The sequence below is a fragment of the Ctenocephalides felis genome, unplaced genomic scaffold (genome assembly GCF_003426905.1).
Source record: "Ctenocephalides felis isolate EL2017-DRISC unplaced genomic scaffold, ASM342690v1 CF-g0.4_SCAFFOLD_01170, whole genome shotgun sequence".
Taxonomy (NCBI): Eukaryota; Metazoa; Arthropoda; class Insecta; order Siphonaptera; family Pulicidae; genus Ctenocephalides; species Ctenocephalides felis.
The window spans coordinates 32,781,224-32,802,631 of NW_020537324.1; the positions used below are offsets into that span (position 1 = coordinate 32,781,224).

Consider the following 21,408-nt stretch of genomic DNA (forward strand, 5'->3'; position numbering starts at 1 on the left):
TTCGGACTGCAGCGACATTGCAGGAAGTCATGTGAGCAGTGTGCAAGCATTTTTACGACCTTGACAGAGAGATTCGATTTAATGGCCAAAGACCGGATTATTTGCACAAACGAGCCATGAATGGAAATAAACGTGTGCGGTTTTAAAACAATTCGTGAAATTTTGTTTATTGCAATCGAAAGAATTTTAGTCGTCAACATAGTATACATATATATATATATATATATATATATATATATATATATAGTATATATAGTATAGTACATGTATGTCCATTTGTTCAAAATTGTTTGAGTGGCACCTCGATTGAAAACTTTCCATTTTCTTCACTCTTTGCTCCGTCTCTCCGTAACGGCTCGATCTGCCTTGGCCGAAAACTAATCAGCACATCTCCCTATCAATGCCAAATCGGTCGATCCGTGCGCCCGAAAACGTGGACGAGTTAAAAATATTTTTTAGAAGTATAACATTCTTACCGTTCCTAACATATTCCTACTTATTTTATTACCCTTGCAAATACGTCAACTAAGCGTAAATTCCACAATGTTTTGATTAATTTACTAAAAGTCAACACTTTTTATGACATTTTTGAATATATGAATTTTGACTTCAAGAAATACAGTGATACTGTCCCCTCCATGTAATGGAATTTTTTGTTACTAATTATTTGTGATGTCTTACTAATATAGCCATTATTGGCGATCACTAAGTATTAATAGTTATGAAATATTTTCTCCACTTCTAGTACTGATCTTTTTTCTAAGAAAAGCTTTTAAACTTTTAAAAAATTCTGCGAATCAATGAATATACTGGATCTCATCTTTTGAAGATGCTCGAAATGAAGATTACTAATATCAAGCTTCATAAAATCAAGACACTAAATTATTTAAGCATTCCTCCAATGTATTTGTAGTAATTGGTCATTTTTATCTATAAAAATTGTGAACTGTACATCTAATACATCTATCTACATCTATTAGAAGATGGCCTATCCTATGGTAGATATGTTCTTGTTTTAATCATCATCATCAAATTTAGCCCAATGATAGTCTTTCTGCCTATCGAGATAATATTTTAAAATTTGCAATAATAGCCGAATAAGCTATATTAACTAATATTTCACTTACAAACATATTTTTTATCCATATTGCAATATATTTTTGAGAAACGTTTACAAAATGGTCAACTTCGTAATTTCTTGCAGACAGCTATTTCTAAGAGATCTCTAATAAAAAAAAGTAACCAATATCAATGACACTACTAAACAAGATTATTATTAATAAAAATATATAGTTAATTTTATTCATCGTAGTATTAAAAATAACAAAGTTGTATAAGATTTCTCATAAGTAACTTGCAACTATATGGTATAAAACTGTCGTACGCATTGAATTTACAATCGTGCCAAGATTTTCAATTTGACTTTTATTTCTACCAACTAATTACGAACTTTGTTTTATAAAATATTACAGATAAATATTAGAGCCATGATGTTTCTTTTAGTAAAGCAGGATTAGCTAAATTTATATTACAGGCGAATTTTTTTGTACCTATGTAAATTGATATCCAGATAGTCTATTCCAGTCATTCTCATAGTCATAAGTAAATAATTCATTAATTAAATCAAAATTCCTTTAATAAGTTATGGATTAGAAAATTATTGAATTATTATGTAATATATTATGAAGAAAAAAAAAGTAGAAATTAAAATAACTTTTGCGCATTAATCTGTTTCTCGACCAAATGGTTGTCTTTCTTCCAACAGTGATGATATCAAATGTAAGAGTTTACATTGAAAGATTACCCATCACAATTATTTTCAAAATTTATTTTAAATACTTTAATGATTTGAATACTTAGAAATCAAATGTAATCTTGAAAATATTATGATAATCACGAAAGAGCCTTAAAAATACTATGCTATTTCCAGAAATTATCCATCCACTCATCAGTTCGCCTACAACAGATTTAGGGGCTAATTCTGCAGTAAAATAGATCAAGTTATGGCCAAGTTATGTTATGTAGCAGTTTTCATACAAAATCGTACTAAATATTGTCAAAAGCCATGTGATGGCTATGCAGTCAGGCGTTTTAGATAGAAAACGCCCAAATATCAAACAGACGATGACCGGATCTTTGTGATATTCCAAGCAATTCCAAGTACTTATTGTGTCAAATACCTAGGTATGCTAATATCCCTAATATGGTATATATATGAATTCATCTAGAATCGCAGACTGACATGGAAGGATCATATTCGAGCAAAATTAAGGACTATAAAAATTCGAACCGCTGAACTATACTGCCTTCTGGATTCAAGTCAATTTTATCTAATGACAATAAACTACTAATTTACAATGCAAAGCATAACATAATATTTAAAAAATACGTCGGCTAATTTCGTTCGAATTATCAATTTATCATAGAAGGCTGAAACGAAATACAATTAAAAATCATTTTGTCGAAAAACATCAAACGACGACGTAGTTCTATTTATTATAACTACAATGTTATTTTTCAGTACGTATATTAAAACAACATTTTCAAACATTGATTGATTGATGAATAAAGTGTCCCAAAACCACATGTATAACTTAGTATGTATTTATGGTAATGTATTTACATTATACGTCCAAGAAACTCATACATTGTATAATTAATTATCTTGGCCAAAGTGTTGCGTTTAAAATTAATTTTGTTTTCGCAGTGAACGTTGGATATCAACTTCACTGATTTTTTTGGTATCATATTATGAACAACAGTGTACAAGGCCATATATGTTTAGGTCAAAAAATATTCGTTGCACGATAAGGCAATTTGCTTGATATAAAGCCAGTCATTATCAATTTTATCTTCGAATTGTGCCGCAATAAAGATATAATATTAATAAATACAATCAATTAACTCAATATAACGCAACAAAGTTTACTAATGATAAATATTAGTATTTTATTTATATACGTTGCAAGTGCTGCATGTCATTGTGCTTACAGGCTAATTGCTGTAAAATCCCATTTGTGGATTTCTTGTTCAAAACTTTTTATTAAAAATGTATTAAAATAATTTGCAGATTTTTGAAAACAGTAGATATTTGAAGTATATATAACTCCTTTTAAGTTTTATATAGCTGTCCGGACGTCTTTTCGTTTTATTATATTGGCCATGAAGGTGACAAACTTCAGGGCATTAAGCTTTACACAGAATGGTTGCTACCCCTGGTAAAGGAGGTAGCGGAGTGTTTTAATTGAACTAGTTGTTCATTTCTAAAAGTAAAGTCCGCTTAACAACATGTAAATGACCAATAAAAATAAATATATCTTCTTTCATTATAACTTAGTAACAAATCAGTGATTGTAATTAGAACTGCAACAAATACATAATATACAAACAAATCAGTGTCTAATACAGTCCACAGCTACAAGGGTTAAATTGTATCCCAACAACCTGAATTATCGAAGGAAAGTTATATTAAAATTCTATAACTACGCAAAAAAAAGAACAATAGCCTAAACAAATGTTGTTTTCGCAACTTCACTCATCATGTAATTGTGTTTGAAGAACTTCATATAAATAAAATTAGCATACATTCATTGACTGCTTGTATTTTTTTCACTGTTCGCTGGCGATATAATCTCATTCTTAGAACAGCTGTAATATCTGTCTTGCCTAAAAGTATTTTTCATTGTAATAACTTCAAAAATGTATAGAAACTACGAATAATATAGAAATAATTTCTAATCAATAAATTTACGTTTAGTACACAGCCCAAAGGATTATTTTGTTTTATTATTTTAAAGGAACAGGGTAAAAAATTCTTCTGATTTAGGCATTTTTCATTAAATCAAGATTTGTGCTACGATTTAACTTTAAAATGTTTATTTATCTATGCCGATTTCCTTATTGATATCGGTACGCATACAAAGTTGATGCCGGTACGCATACAACGACAGATCTCTATTCACACACACGACAACTAATCACAATCGAATCGAAATGATCTCATCGAGAAGTTAAAGTTTTACTTCAAAACTGATGAATTCATTCACAGATTTTGAAGCATTTTGTATATATCAAATGTCGTTTCTTTCAAAGTATTCAAATATTATCCAATTAATTTCAAAGTTTCAAATATTATCCAATAGAAATAGAAGAAAGCAGCAAAAGTGTTCCGAAAACGGTAAAGAGAATAATAAACAAGGGAGGAGAAGAAAATCATTGATTTTGTGGTGCTCTCATACCATGGACCTTTTTATCATGCTGCTTGATATCGAGCTTCGTCGAGGATGGAATCAAGCCTGGGAATAGTTTGTGCTACACACGTTCTTAACTTGAAATAAATTTTAACCTGTTTTAGACTTAATATTTCGCTCGAGAAAATTATTTATAAAAAACTCTTCATTTCTTTACCTAGTCTGCTATGTTGCTCTATGCATAACATTACAACTTTAGCGAGTAGTATTGGATATACTATAACGATGCAACGAGGTTTCTACAGAGTGTTATAAATAAACATCGCCATTTATTTTTTAAAGCAACTGCTTGTCATTTAGCTGTGTCTGTAAAAGTATATCATGTATGATAATGGCCACATAGTAACATGTTAAAGAAATATTATAGAAATAATTTCCTCGCGCAATTGCATGCGCGATTTAAACTCATCGGTGAGTTTTTGCTTTCGACTTGAAGTTAAATTAGTTATTATATCCCCAAACTTGTGCAGCGTTGTAACACAACGTATGAGCAAATTAAAATTCTTAGGAATATCATGGTTAACTTGCAATATATTTAAGTTCTTCGCCATGCTTTCGATATAAACGATGTATTATAGAGAGAAACTTATATGCGAGTATAAGAGCAATTAAAATAATAAAAATCCGACATTGATATATAGGATTCTTCGGAGATTTATTTAGTGTTTTACAAAACATTAACCTGCTAAAAGACCGATAAACGGGTGATCAATTTTTGTTGTCTTTCATCATTAGAAAAAAATGTCGAAAATATTATCCAATGTAGTTTAATTCATTCGTATATTTGCTTTTTTATCGACCAGCGAAAAACTATCAAGCTGATTAATCAATACCAGAAACACATAAATCTTATTAATAATTAAACGTATAATTATATTTTGGTATTCGTAATCATTATCTTGTCGCACTTTATATTATTGAAAAAGCCTGAAATCGACGGTGTAAAGCTTTCGATTTAATATCAATTCAAGATATTATTATCATTTCGGCATATCTTGCTAAAAATGGATTTGTATACCAGTATATATATATATATATATATATATATATATATATGTAAATAGTTTTTTTAACTTCCCGAAGAAGAAATTTGTTTTCATAAAAAAATCCGATTTACTAATTTTATGTTTTCTCGACGTTTCAAGACATTCTGAATCGAATGAGACCAAATTTAGAAAAAGTATGTGTGTGTATGTGTATGTGAGCCGATTTTTTACCTTTCGTGTAAGTTTTCTCAAAAACGGCGGAACCGATATGAAAAATTTGCAAGCCATTCGATGGAGTACCTCAATGAGAACTATTGTTTGTCAGATTTGCGCGACTATCGGCCGAGCCATTTCTTCGTAAATAGCAGAAAAATGAAATAAATTCGTCCACGTTTTAGCTCATAATTAGCTCATAATCGATTTTGAAAATTCAAAATTTGTTGGGTTGGGATTCGACCTGATTAGTTTCTGGTAAAGACTCGTTGGCACAATTTCTTGTAATTAAATGCTGAACAACTTTTTTTCGACGATTTTTATAATTTTTTTGACAATAGATACCATGGTCTTATAGATCATACTAAAATGTTACGGCCATACGATAAGTCGTTTAATTTTAAAAATTTGCCAAAGTTATTTCATATTTAAAATTTGTCATATTTGAAAATATTTCATAGTTAAAATTTGTGTCAAAAGTTGCTTTTATGATGTGATAATTCAAACATTTTCAATTCATTAAAATATGGAATAAAAAGCTACAATATTAGGACACACAAGCACGTGCCTGTGCAATATAATTAATAAAAATACAGATAATTTAAATGTGCGAGAAAGATCAATTAGAAATCGCATTGTTAAGATTTAATTGAAAGCGAAAACTTGATTTTCGAAATAAACACTTGGAAACTTTATCTATATCCCAATTTCGATAGATTAAGTTAATTATAACACCTATCGGGTTTTTGCAATTTGCCAAGGCAATAGAATAGAAATGCTTATAATTTAGCTCTTTAGCTTATTTTGCAGAGCCAATAAAATATTGGTTAGCAAATGCCTATAAATTCATAAGCATAAAGCTATATAGATAGACCATTCTATAAACAAACTGATCACTGGTGCCAGTCGCCTAAGAAGACCGTGCCAATAAAAAACATCACAAGTTAATAACTTTAGTAGAAATACTTGCATAAAATAAACAGCGCATTGGTAATTGGCGCGGATCGTATTTATGAATTGCGCTGCCGTTTTTTATGCCGGCGGACTGCCGTTATAAACTGATTAAATTACGATCCATTGTGTAACTTTATGACAAAGGTCGAGTTTACAGGATGTCTGTTGTTTCTATACAAATAATACGACATGAAAAAGGTAGATGGTTGGTGAATAATATTTTCTTACTGGAATAAAATTAGGAAGCGAATTATATTTTTACCGATGTACATAGTAATCAAATAACTGCGAAGAAAATATTAGGTTGTCAAATATCTCCCTTCCGCCTTTTTGTATTATAAACCAATAGCAAAAAAGCGGAAGGGAGATATTTGACAACCTATTATATACGTTTTACTATGAAATTTTTAGAGAATCCGCATTTACAATTAATTTTTCGCATGTAATTTATTATTATTATATAATATTATTATATATTATTTTTTTTAAATGTGAAATATATTTAACAGGTTCATCTACTTCATCAAAAATATATTTGTTTATTTATATCAGGTTGCCAACAAAATAACTTTATTCTGTAATGCATAGTCATTTCAATCAATGATTTTTTTTATTTTTCAATGAGCTTTATTGTCCCATTTTCACAAAAACTTTTGATTTTTATTAGCTAAAAAGTGAATTCGATACAATTTGATTAAGACGACTTTGGATTATGATAATTATTGAATTGAGCACCATTCCAGAAGATTTTAAATATGGAAAGAAGAAGTAATCACATGGTGCAGAGCCCAGGACTATATGATGGATGTGGCAAAACATGTGTGGATGTGGTGTCAATGATTGAATATATCATCTTTTAGATTTACGAATTCAGACGTTTCTTCAGCCAAATTATTTAATTTTGTTAGTTGTTATGTATAGACGTTAGATTGATCGTTCGGTTGGGTGGTAGGAGTTCAAAGTAGACAATTCCTTTGTAATCAACTTCAACTGAAAGACTAAAGCGTTTTTCTAACCACTTCTCATAGGCCAATTATATTTGAAGGGGTTCGGTTTGATTTTCAACTCTATCATCATGCGAAATTTCATCAACATCCGAGAAGAGTAAACCTGAGGGTTCCCTCGTGAGTGCAAAATCATATAAACAATTTTGAAACTGCCGTTTACTAAGGCTTCGTCACCATAAACAGTGCGTAACTTTTCGTAAACTAAAGATGACCTTTTACTTTTGAGAAATAAACAAGCAAAATCTGCCACAAAATTTCGATTTGATTTTCCATCATTCAACGACTTTTCAAAAACTTTCCATCATTCAACAACTTTTCAAAAAATGAATCAAGAAATTATTTTTTAGTTATTGACATCTGAATTGCCTACAATCCAAAAGGTATTTTACATTTGGACTACGTCAGCAATCTTAAAAATTTAATTAATCTAAAGAACGGAGCTGCACTTATTTGGTTGCCAACAAAACAAAAAAATACGTCTTATAATGCCTAAATTTCATTATAGTAAGAAGATTGGGTTATTTTCAAATACTTACTGTTTTCGTATATTAGTAATAATTTATTTAATTTAGTTGTAAGTTGTAAAACTTAAATAAAACCTTTTAAAATAATTAACAAATATCTTGCTCGATTTTTATTAGCATTAAGTGTTGCAGTACGTATTAAGAAAGAACTGATTTGCAATAATAACAATTAGATTTGATATATGAGTGATCTGAAAATTTGAGATTACCTTTGAATACTTCTGAGAATATGAAAGTCCTTTAATACGTGAATTTAATAATGAAACAATGAGTTTGTAATATTACATTACTGATTTCAATATATGTCATTGATATAGTGGGTATGATAAAATTTAGTACCAAGTTCAAATACTGTTGTTCACTTCAAAAAGCACTTAAAAATGTGGCTTTATAATTGTTATGAAGTTAGTTTGAAATTTAATAAAAATTAGATCTACAAAATTAGATATGATACGTGTGATGCTTCTTTCTAGAAACTAGATTTATTAATTAAATTAAATTAATTTAAATAACAATGAAATTACATTTCCGTGATAAATACACTGATAAGACTGCTGTTACTGGACTGACTATTGTACTCTTGCGAATTTCCTAGATATGTAATTTAACACCATTGCGCAATAGAAAGTAAATTAACATCTAACAGCTCTGCAAGATGTTAATTAAAGTAATTATTCTCTATGTTATTCAAATGGCTACCATCGCGGCATGGCACAAATGTGTTATATCATTTAATATAGACTAGGTATGTATATTTCGCAAATTGCAAATCAAATATAAAGCAGGTGCTGTTCATATGATGGTATTAACAGAAGCCAGAATTTCAAGATATGAGAGTAGTATTTTCTTTAACAATCAAATGATTATCGATATATATTAAGAAATTCTTGAGAAAACTGTGAAAGTGCTTGTTTTTATATATAATTTTATTTTAGTTAATGTATATGATTTGAGTGTAAGAAATATTCAGTTTCATTGGTAAAGAATGAAAACTATACGTATAAAAATATTAATGCGACTATTAAGTCCCGGTTTGACTAGGTCAGTCCCAGATTTCCAGCTTATGTCCCGGGTTTTTCTAAAAGCAATATTTGTTCCGGATTTAGATACTTTGTCCCAAATCGTCCCAGTTTTTCAAAAAGTATAGTATAAAAGTATAAATTGAGTCTTTGCAATTACTTGAGAAAAAAATTAGAACTACCCATCAAATATGTGAAAATGATAAATGATATGTACAACGAGTACGATCAATACGTTATGAATGAGAAAATTGCAGAACGTAAAATTCCAAAGGTAGGTAAAACTAGCAACTCATACTAATAATTACGAAATTCAATTGGAATTGCACGAAAATTGAGCAAACCAACTTTTTAGCTTTCGGCACAAGTGCTAATTATGAAGAAAATTGAATAGAAATTTAAACAAGACTTAGCACATATTTAATAAATTATAAGAAAATCTATTTCAATAAAAAAACAAATATAAAAAAAACTATTTTCAATATAACATTTTCTTTATAGATAAAAATTAAAATTGGTTTTTACTGATATAACCTTCCTTTTATTTTATAAATTAAAGATTTTGTAAAAAATGATTCTATTTTTTTGCTCACCTTGAATAAATTTACGTTATCAACTATATATAAACACTAATTAAAAGCAATGTTAAAACCTAAATGATGCTCTTCATTTTGATATTTCAAACAAACTAGCTTGTACACATACAAAATTTAGTTTGGATCATAAAACATTGAGTTTCATCTACTGTATCATCTACATATTTCCATCATAGGCATAGACTGCTAAAAATTGGTAACTGTAACATACATTTTGAAGTGGTATATTTTGACAGTAAAACAATTAAAATGTTATTATTGTAGATATAAGCAAGTTATAGGTCAATGTTTATAATATCGGGTGAATGCAACATTAATTTCGTTAAAAATGATTATTTTCAAAAACAGTGTAAAATCGAAAACGTGTAAAACGAGTACCGTGTAAAACGGGGGTAGGTGTACTAATAATCTATATACTAGAGTTTATACAAAAACCGACATTTCAGAAAACCGGGTTTCGAATTGTAAATTTCCAAAAAACCGGTTTAGCCGGTTTTCGAATTTTATATAAAAAATCAATTTTTGCTCGAATATTCTGTAATAACAAAAAAAATTATCGGCAATTTTAATACTATTCCGAACAATTTTAATTAATTAATTTCACATATTTAATTATTTTTTTGTTTAATAAAATATCATTGCTAAAAGCTGAAGACGCATATCGATTTGTTATTTAGAAGTTTCTTTTGTTTCTTCACAAAATTTTCCAAAATAGAAAATACTCTCGCAACCGAGTTAAGCTTTGTGGCTTCTAGGGCTAAAGACTGTTTTTTAAGTTTAAGTAGAACAATTCACTCCTTCAACAAGAAGTCATATTGATCTAAATTAGTATATACTTTGATATAATAATCTAAATTAATATATACATTAGACAAAAAATAACACAGAACCTTTCTGGAAACAATGGACTGATATTATTCTAAATTTTATCGAACAGTTAAGATTCCATCAAAGCAAGTTCCATCTAGTATATTTGTCATTTTCCATTTATACAGTAAAAATCGTTTTTTCCCTAAAAACCGGTTTTCGAATTTCATAATTTTTGTCAAAAAGCAGCTTTTCAAAACCAGTTTTTGAAAACCAACAAATCCTACTATATACAAAAAATATTTTTGTAATTTACTTAATGCTTTGAGATTATGCATTTACCTAGAGATTGATTATATTACATAAGTATTGATCGTAGATGATAATAAACAATAAATTTAAATCACTTACCATTTCTCTTCTGAGCACCGCCAACTGCGTGTCGAGTGTCGCCTGCGGTCTGCCAGTGCGCGGTGGTTCAGGCGGCGGTGGTCGTCCTTGAGACTGAGGACCAGCACCGCTGGATCGAAGCTCGAAGCCGCTCAGGCTCTTCGGCAGGGGTGGTAGCCCCGGCGGTAATGAAGCAGACATTCTGCAAAGCGATGGAGACTCACTATTAGATGACGAGTTACCACTATCACGTCTCTCACGAGAATTAACTACATCAGTGTCACTACTGTCTAAATTTATACGACAACTAGAATAAACCACTTCTGCACCGTCGTTCGACACTTCCGTCCAATCGGATGTACTTATAGAATCCAAATCTTGATCGTCAAATGATGCTTCAGATTTTTGATCAACAGAACTATCTAAACGCGTTTTAGAAGCTAAATCTTCCTGATCAGGTTGCCGTTGCCTTTTCCGTATCCTGTGTTCTTGTCTCATATCTTGGAGTTCTGATATCAGTAATTCATGATTAGCAATATCGCTAAAAGTAATAGCAGACTTTTTCGTAGATGGCGGAGAAGCAGTTCTAGGTTTCTCAATATCGAGCTTCTCAGTTTCGCCGCCTTCTGGTTCAGGTCGAACTGACAAAGAAGCATCTCCAAAACTTCTAGAAGATTCAGTACTACACAATGTAATTTGCACTGAATTACTAATAGTGTTGCTAATTATAGAGGAAGTCGTGGATTCGCCACCTCGGATCTCGATAGTCGTGGTTGTTGTAGGAACTCCATTTGCTAAAATACGAGTCGCAGAAGTCGTAGAACCACTTCCTATGACAACACGTGTTTCTTCCACTGGTGGAATAGAAATTTGTGTATCTGAAGAGGGTGCTATGGCAACTTTTGTTACACTACTTTTAACTTGTATATCTTTATTATTAGGCTCTGCATTATTCAAAGCATTATTAGATATAATTATTTCAGGCTCACTCAAACTTTTTGTTTCAACTATTTCTTTGTAATGATAAAGATTGCCATTACTCATATTTAATGAGGTTTCTGATACTGAACTGTCAGCATTACTTTTAAAGGAATCTTGCAAATTAGTTGAAGCTTTAAAATTGGTGGAGGATTCATTCATTACTTTTGGCTTAAGGTCATAATTATCACAATTTACAGAATTAATATTAATTTCTTTTTGAATATTATTTATTCGTATAGAATTCACTTCATTTCCCTTGATAAAAGTTTGGTCTGGTGCAACACCTGTATATGAATTATTCTTTATTTTGCTATTATTCTCTACTTTTTCTTCATGAAGACTTTTTATAATATCCTTAACACTTGGACACTTAACAATATTATTCATATTATTCATATTATTTTTAACGATGTCATCCTCAGTTTTCTCAAAACTATTGTTTATGCTATCGAAACGTCTTATATTATCCAACTTTGAAGTTGGACTTCCGGCTTTTGGCTTCGGTAACTTACTTGCATCAATATTACAAATTTTCGAAGGTTCGTCATTTAATGACTTGTTTTCGATATTTATTGTGCCTTTTTCTTGCCTTTCAGCATCTTCTAATTTTTTCTTTTCTTCGTCTCTGATAAATGAAGGCGACCTGTAAATGACTGTTCCACCCCAAGCCACAAGTCCAGGGTTCTTGTTGTTGGTGGCATTTTTGGCATTTAATAGATCTTCTCGTTTTTTAATAACTTGATGGTTGACGTAGTTTCCGAATGATTTTTCTGTACGATCAATTAATTTAGAAACATGACTGATAGGTTTAGGTGGTCTATTTTTAGCTAAAGCTTCAGCAACCACTTGTTTACTTGGTCGTGGTGGAACAGGGGGAGGCGGCCTTCCACCTTTTGCACTAATCATTATGACAAATTATTCGCAATATTGTTCTAAATAATGTAATTTACTTTTTATTGTTGTAAGCCTTGGTAAGGCTGAATAATAAACTGTTTCCTTGTTTAGTGGGTAATTCGCCTTTTTTGTCTAATTCCGAATAGATACTAGAGATTACTAACAATAGATCCTTTGTTCGTATGCTGTAGTAATCAGACCGTGGTAACTTGGGCACGAATTCATGTTTATCAAAGAACATCTCGTTATTACCTCACATGTGGGTTGCGGTAATGTTGCATCTCAATGCATTAGTTCTTTCACTTCCTTTTGGAAAACTTAATGAATCAATGTATGTTAATGAATACGTAAATTCAATTTACATTTTTTTAAATATTTAATTTACAGTCTAATAATTCTATTTCGTTCTTGTTTCATGCTCCTGTAATTACACGCAAAGATTTTTAATTTGATTTCAATGTTTCTGATCTAAAATTGCTCCTATGTTCAACGTAATTGCTATCGCCTGTTCATATTTTATGTACTATAAAATATAATTTATAACAAATAAATGCAAATCACTAAATGTTATATATAAAATTTTTCTGTACGAGTGTATGAAAGCAAACTTCTACTGCACGGTTATATAAATTGTGATAAACCCTGCTTGAAGTTCGTTAAGAGGAATTTTTGAGATGTAAGTATCCTAATATTGTAGATATAAATGGAAAAAATACAGAAAACGACATATCATTGTTTAACATTGAAAATATTTTGAAAAACGAGAACTGTCATCTTGCCAGAAATTTCAATTCACTTATGAGCCTAGACAATATTGAAATATAATATAATCCTGATCGTGAGTAAGAAAAATGTAATGTGATAATATTATTCCCGAAAAGCAGCTGACATGTGCCAGAAATTAAAATAATATAAGATACAGTATATGTTTGGCAGGTAAAAATATAAATCAGTTTGACATATAAATTTTTCTAACTAATGCCTGTCGTATTTTGCTTTACTTCACTAAATTATTTCACAATACAAAAAAAAATTACTTATTCCAAAAATTATTTAGAAGTTTCATTGTATCAAAAATTCATTTGTTTGGCATTCGATGGATTAATTTTTGTGGAATAAATTTGAAAAATCAAGTTTGAGTCATACAAAATTATTTATTTTAACATCTACAGGTATGACTAAATTTTGTATAACCATTGATATTAAAATAAATTCGAGTAATTTAAAAAACAATAATTATTATATAACTAAACGGTAAATATTAGTATAAGATATTAAAAAAATTGTAACAACATTAAAAATGATTCGAAAAAATTGTACTGGCGACCATCGAAAGAAAAATAGAATAGCTGGAATTCTTGGGACAAAAAAGTAAAGTATAGACTTTTCGGATACAATATAAAAAAAGTCAATTCAATATTTTCTATAAGTATCCAATATAATGCTAATTATAGACCTTTTTCTTAACTCCCAACTTATCGTTAAAATAATTTAATAAATTGAGAATTATAAATAAATAAAATTGGTACAATTATGATAAATTTTATTACGTATTTTTTTAACTAGTAATTTTCTTTCAATATGAATTAAAATCGTCACAAATACATTGTTTATATTAATTTACATGCAATTTATATTTTCGTCGAAGCAGAAATATTTTAATTAAAAGTTCTTCTGTTCAAAAGTATGTTAAGCAAAAACATTCTAGCAGACTTTGTTTGATAAACCATAGTTAATATAATACCTAATAAAAAATCTTATTCTAAACATTTCTCAAGTCAGCTCAAAAAAATTAAACAAATATTGTTTACCTTCAATTTATTTTCTTAGCACAATCCAATAACGTCAAAAACGAGTTAACAACTACTGATGGTACCAACGAAACAATTCTATTTTACAATCTCGAATTATATATTATATTTAATCACATAAATGCAATTTCAGGCATGTTAAAATGTGACAACGCACGTGTCGAAGTATTTTTAAATAAAAAATTTCTATGTGCGTAATAAATGAATTGGACAATGGCATATTGATAATTGTATAAACATTTGAAATATTGTCATAGATAGGTAACACAAGAGTAGTATTAAAATTAAAATAATGATAATTATAATTGAAGAATTAACACTGTACAACAATTTAACTACTTTCAAATTTATTTTCAATTTGATATCAGGCTTTCAGGGGTAGGTAGGTGCAAGTGCGGAAACCTAGGACCAGGTGGTTGTAAGACTAAAAGTATATTCTATGGTATTCTATTTTTCTAAAATTAAAATTAATATATTTGTATAAAAACAATGTCATTGCAGTAAGTGAATGAAATCATAAGATCCTAATATATGAATGCATCATTGAAAAATTCTTGCAACCCCCTTTGCACACTGTGACATTACTCAAGAGCGAAAAAAATGACTATAATAAATTAAAAAATCATTCTAATCAATATGTTTAGCCAATGTGTAATGTCCTTTCAATTCGTCCCTGGATGACAATTATCACTCGATATACGCTTTTTATACGATTTGTGAGTCATGAACAACGCCGGCTCAGCTACTGAATTCTAGAAATTCCGCATGGTTGATTGATTTTGCAAACAAAATTCATTTACGTCTTATACAATTGTATTGTTTAGATTAGTCATTTTTTATTATGTTGTTGATAAAGCATTATGAAATCATAATGGTAAAACAATAAAGCTGATTGCTGTTCACGGTAACAATATCAATAAACATTGGATTGTAACGATGATGGGAGATGTGATCAGAGGTCGAATGAAACCTCGAGATTTAAATAAATAAATGTGTTAAAAACCACAGGCAATTTCAAATCTATGAGTAATAATAATAAAATGATACATCTCATGTAGAAGTCTGATTTGTTGTTTTAATAAATTCTTATTGAAACAATATTATTATTTTTTAGAATATGAGTGGTGCTCTATAACGATCGCATGATAAGTTTGCAAATTGCAAGTGGGTAAATTCAAGTTCTGATTTGGGATATAAAATTAATTGAGTTAAGATTAGTTTAAATTTATTTAAAATAAAATTAATAGAGTTTAGATAATTTACAATGGGTGTATTACTGCACTATGAGTAATTTTTAAACATATAAAAATATAATCAACTTTGTCAAAATGTTGTAAATATACGGTAAGTACGGATAAAAAGACGGGTATTTTGTATTTTAAAGACATTTATTTTAGAACTTTAGCTAGAATCAGAATTAAAATCCGCATTATTTTCGATATCGGAAAAAAATATATTTTTAGAAATTAAAATAGAAGTTGAAAAAAATTCTCCAAAAGCAATCTTTTTGTCAATACAAGCCGGAAGATTTTTAAATCATTGAAATCGGATGCTTAGTTCTCTCAAAAACTGCCACTTTTCCACATTTAGTTACGTATTTCCGAAACGGCTGGACCTGCCTTTGCCAAAATCTAACCACCACTTCTCCCCATCATTACAAATTGAATGTTTTTTGGATTATTCAAATCGGATGCTGCGTTCTCTCAAAAATTTGATTTCTATTTTCTACACTATTTGCTTCGTATCTCTGAAACGGTTGAACCAAGTTTTGCCAAAAACTAATCAGCACATTTACCTATGAATAGGAACTGATTGTTTTTTCACAATTTACGTAAAATTGTATCCACACATACATACATCATATGGTATGCCACAATGTTCAGAAACCTCTAAAACGTAAAGATATGTAAAATTTTCAATTCCGATTTTTGGACGATTACAATAACTTACCCTATGGGAAGGTAATAAATAATTTGGTCAAGGGAACAAGTCATACATCGTAACCAACTTTCACCAGAACGGGGAAAAGAGCGTCTTGGAACAAAAGCTCTACTTTTACTAAAGTCTCAACTTTTTACCGAATCTTGGCATATTTTTAAAAGTAACTACAGTAAAAAATAAAAGCCAATCACCTTTGACAAGTTTCAATTTTCTTTTATCTTGGCCTCGAATTAACTACTCGAAGTGTTTGCGAAATAGTATTGTCATTTTATCCATTGCATAAGTATGCTATTCTATCCCAAAAGTAACCAAAATAAATAAATAATTTAAATTCTATCCAATACCTGATTATTGCAGAAAAAAATAATGGAAATCACTAGTACTGGCATAAGATCATTTTAACGCAAATATTGGCAACTAACAATAAATTAAGCTCTAAAAACGTGATAAAACCACCCTTCACATAATCTGGGACAAGACAAGACAAGATTTGACAGGATTTTGATTATTGCTTTCTTAACATTATACAATCGCGGAAACGTCACTAAACTAGCCAATTTTTAAATAAGGCCACTGTGATATTTTGACTAAATGTAATTTTGTTCGCCTTGCAATACTTGTATCATATGTTTAAAAAAAATCACAAAGGCAAATCGACTTTGAAGAGTTTTGTTCCCTGATTATTATCCCTACTATGATTCTTTTGATCCTATTGATAATTTTGACTACTAGCTATTTATTATGGTTCATATCACAGTGTTTTAATAAATTTTATCAATATGCTAACCTTTGTGAATAAAAAATGTTGGACGGGTGCATAACTGCGTAGAATGATAGCAGTTTCTATCAAGTTGAGCGGCTCGCTAAATGATGCAAAGCAATCGATGATACATAGTTTATTTATAGAACTTTTTTTATTCCAATGACACAAAAGAGTTTAGATAGAACGATTTAGCATATATGTGGGCGTAGTGCAGGTTTAAAATTGATGACCACTGTTACAAAATTACTTTTCTAAATTGATTAGAAAAAACCTTCCAAGATTAGGCGTCCTTGCATACTACAATACGAGTCTGCAGTACCTATCGATTGCTAAAGAATGTAGTTTGTTGAAAAAGAAGTTTTTCTGAATGCAATCTTTGAAATGTTATCACTTGGTTCATTTGCTTAATATTTTGCCTGAAAAAATGATCAACAAGAAGCAGGCTATATACAAATATAGAAATATATTCCGCAGTTAATTGCTCATTGAAGCAATCTTATCATTTTTTTATTTGCATATTTATTAAATTCCCGTAGGGTAAGTTATTGTAATCGACCAAAAATCGAAATTGAAAATTTCTGCATATCTTCACGTTTTGAAGGTTTCTGAATATTTTGGCATACCGTAGAAAAAATGGATGTGCTTATGTGTGTTTTGTGTATCCACTATTACAATCAATAACAATAGCAATCAAAAAACATTCGATTGCTATTGATAGAAGATGTGCTGATTACTTTTTGGCAAAGGCAGGTCCAGCCATTACGGAGATACAGAGCGAAGAGTGCAGAAAATAAAATCGAGAGAACGAAGCATTTGATTTGAAGATCAAAAAACTTTCTGTTTGTGTTGACAAAACATTGCTTTTGGGAAAAAAATATTTTAAAGTTTCAATTTTTTTTTGTATTCGAACATAACTCTAGTTTTAATTTTAATTCTAGCTAAAGTTCTAAAGCTCACTTATATACTTTAAATGAATAAATTTAACTTGGCAATTCAGCTTATATAATTCTTATTGTTAGACAATGTTGTAGCATTTATAATATCTATTTCTACGGGAAATTCCTGCAATTTGCCAAGGCACGATACCATATACCACTAGTTGTATTTTAAAAGGCTGTTTAAAAGAACCGCAATAATCATAAAACATATGATTTAATTACGGTATATTAATTTTATATAAAATTGCACCAGTAATATAAGCTAAATAATTATAGCAAAGAAAATGGTTTCAATAGTAATTAGTGGTGATTTTAGCACTTTCGTAGTATGATACTTAGTATTTTATGATTTTAGTGCTTTGCTTTATTAGTAATTTGTGGTTTTTATTTGCACTCATTTAATTCTTTGAAAAGATCGGGAAGTAATAAGAATCGTGATGTGGTTGATATTGTTATTCCAATAGAGAGATATGAACTTTAGAAAACCATAAATGAAAGATTGCTTATACATGCGGCTTTCTTGTTGTTAAAATATTAATTAATTTAAGGAAAAATTAATTGATTATGATAAGATTGACATTTCCAGATCATATTTCGTTAAAAAGCAACATGAGCAAAGCCCAATCGGATACTGTGATAAATATAATAATTTAATTATTTACCGCACTTAGGTAAATTTTTTTTTTTGAAATTTGGTCAGGCTCAGAATGTTAAAATATTCTTTTTATACGTAATCCGTAAATATAAAGTAATTCAAATCTAAATATGTATACATTGCCAGTAGCCTGTCAAAGTAAAAAGTTGGGAATCGAATTAGATTTTAATTTGATTATCAAATATTTCCAAGAACCAAGTATCCCATATATATATATATATATATATATATATATATATATATATATATATATATTTATATGTATGTGTGTGCATATATACAATTATATATACAAACGAAAAGAAAGACTTTCTTGAAAATATTAAAGTCACATGGCGAGAATAATTTGCATAAAGAAATAATAAATATGATTATAGTTCTAGTATCTGATTGATGGTTTCAGATATAACGTTTCCCATAATTAACACCAATCATACTAAATTGTATGATTTCGAACTTTAAATGAATTCACATCAAGGAAATCAAAAATACGACTGAACAATCAGGCTTTTAGCAAAAACATTGAAATCAAATATAACAGTTTAATAATTACGGTTGATGTCGTTTAATAAATGATTTAAAATACTGAAAATTAATTGTAAACAAATGTGATAATAAATTGTATAAATGAACGTAATGGTAATGGTGCACCTTCGAAATAATAGAGATGCGCTGACGATAATTGCCATTTAAAAACATATAGGCTTTTTTAATAAATAAATTTTGAAGTAAACCAATATTATTATTTAATAATAATAATTAATACAATTCTAAGACAATATCCTAAATCATTCATTTACAAATCAAGTTTGCAATATTTTTATGTCCAACAAATTTAAAATAATTTTAACTACTTGCAAAACAAGTTTCTTGCCATACGTACCGGCACGATTTCTTGGAATATCACGGGACGAACAAATATAAGATGAAAACTTTATTATGAAATCTAAAAAAAAATACTAATTTGGAAACTACAAATACATTTTAGACACGCAAAAAAATAAAAAAAAAATACTAATAAATTTCTATAGCCATATGGAAATATTGATTTATTATTATAGCATAGAGCAAGTCGGAAATACCTACAATATACATAAATATTTTATATTCACAAAATAATTTTTTAGTTCGAGTTTAGCTTGAGCTACTAGAAACAGGAATTATTCCCAAAGCGTAGAATACATTCTACAAACTTCTACTCTAAATAATATCTATAAGTTGCAACTAACTTAAAAAAAAATTATGCAAAGAAATTTCATAAAAGGCGATTTCTTTAAGTCTTCCGAAGCAATTGAAATAAAATAATTCATATTCTGATATCTCTTTAGAGAACAAGGATATATTTTAAAAATTTAGTATGAAGCGGAACCCCTCAGGGGAGCACGAGGTTGTTACAAGGGTGCCTTACAACTGCTTTCAAAATACTATTTCCAAAAAAAAAAAAAAACGTTGAAATAATATAAAAAACTGAATGAACAATAAATTATTTTTATGTATATTCTTAATTAATACGTTATATTAATTTTTTACCTGATAAATAAAATATAATATCAGTTTAATATTTATAAAAGTTGTTAAGTATAAAAGTACAAAGGGGTTCTGGTATGAAATGGTTTGAAACTACTGGATTACACTGTCAATAGTAATAATAATAGCATTTAAAGCAATGGTAAGAGAGCTAAGGGCTATTTGAAACTGGGGTAAGTAGTAACAGGCGATTTTCAATAGGATCTTAACAACATTACAATATTTTTTTCGATCAGGTCCAAGATTATCTATTTTTAAAACTATTTTATTTTATTTGATCAATTTTAGACAAATCCCCAAGGACTTACGATTGTTACCGCAAGGACCTTGTTTTTTAACATGGTCAACACAAACACTTATAACTTTGGAAATATTTATATTTTTTTGAAATTGTTGTTACTTCAAGTCAAAACATTGTTTAATAATGCCATATTTTTATTTTTGTAAAAAAACTTGATTTAATAACAAAAAAATACTGAAAACCCTCATTTTTCGTGCCTCTGAGTACCCCTAACCCCTTAAAAAAAACTGGTACAACAAGTTCATAGTTACCCTATTTAAAAATAAAAATAAAAATAAAACTGAATTTAAATACTGAAAACTGAAATAATGCAATGAATAAATTGAAACAAATTTTCTCCATATATATTAAAAAAAAAATTCGTTTAATATGTGGTTATATTAACCACAAACTTCAAACAGACAAATACATATAAGAGAATATCATTCAAGATGTCTGTTGGTGGTAAGATAAAAAATAAATGGTTTGTTAGTTTAATATTTTGAGGAACACATTGACTATTTTATATATTTTCTATCACGTCTTGGTTATATAGTGATATGGACATGTAGGTATTTTAGAGTATGTAAAGAACTAGACTGTATGAATATTATACATAATTTGGCTAAAATACCCTTATAGCAAATTAAAAATGGTCCAGAGGTATTCGGAAGCGTTTTGGGGTAGTTTGGGCGAGAATAGAAATATTTTAAGGAATGAGTTTAATATATATCAAGGATTAATGACATTGAAAAACAAAAGGATGAACATATGACGTATGTTCATGTCTATGCTACCCAGGTAACAGGGCCAATAGTTCTTGAAAAAACAAAAAAAAAATCGGTTAAGATTTAGTATTGGTAAAAGTGTAA

At 29.1% G+C, this 21,408-nt stretch overlaps 1 protein-coding gene across 1 annotated transcript; it reads right to left on the bottom strand.

Annotated features, from left to right (window-relative positions):
* Positions 1-10,686: 10,686 nt before the first annotated feature.
* Positions 10,687-12,633, bottom strand: LOC113367102 (uncharacterized threonine-rich GPI-anchored glycoprotein PJ4664.02-like). The gene is made up of 3 exons (XM_026608730.1): positions 11,974-12,633; positions 10,768-11,895; positions 10,687-10,698 (listed from the first exon to the last, which is right to left on the bottom strand). The coding sequence occupies exons 1-3, from the start codon at positions 12,631-12,633 to the stop codon at positions 10,687-10,689; spliced, it is 1,800 nt and encodes a 599-aa protein (XP_026464515.1).
* Positions 12,634-21,408: the final 8,775 nt, after the last annotated feature.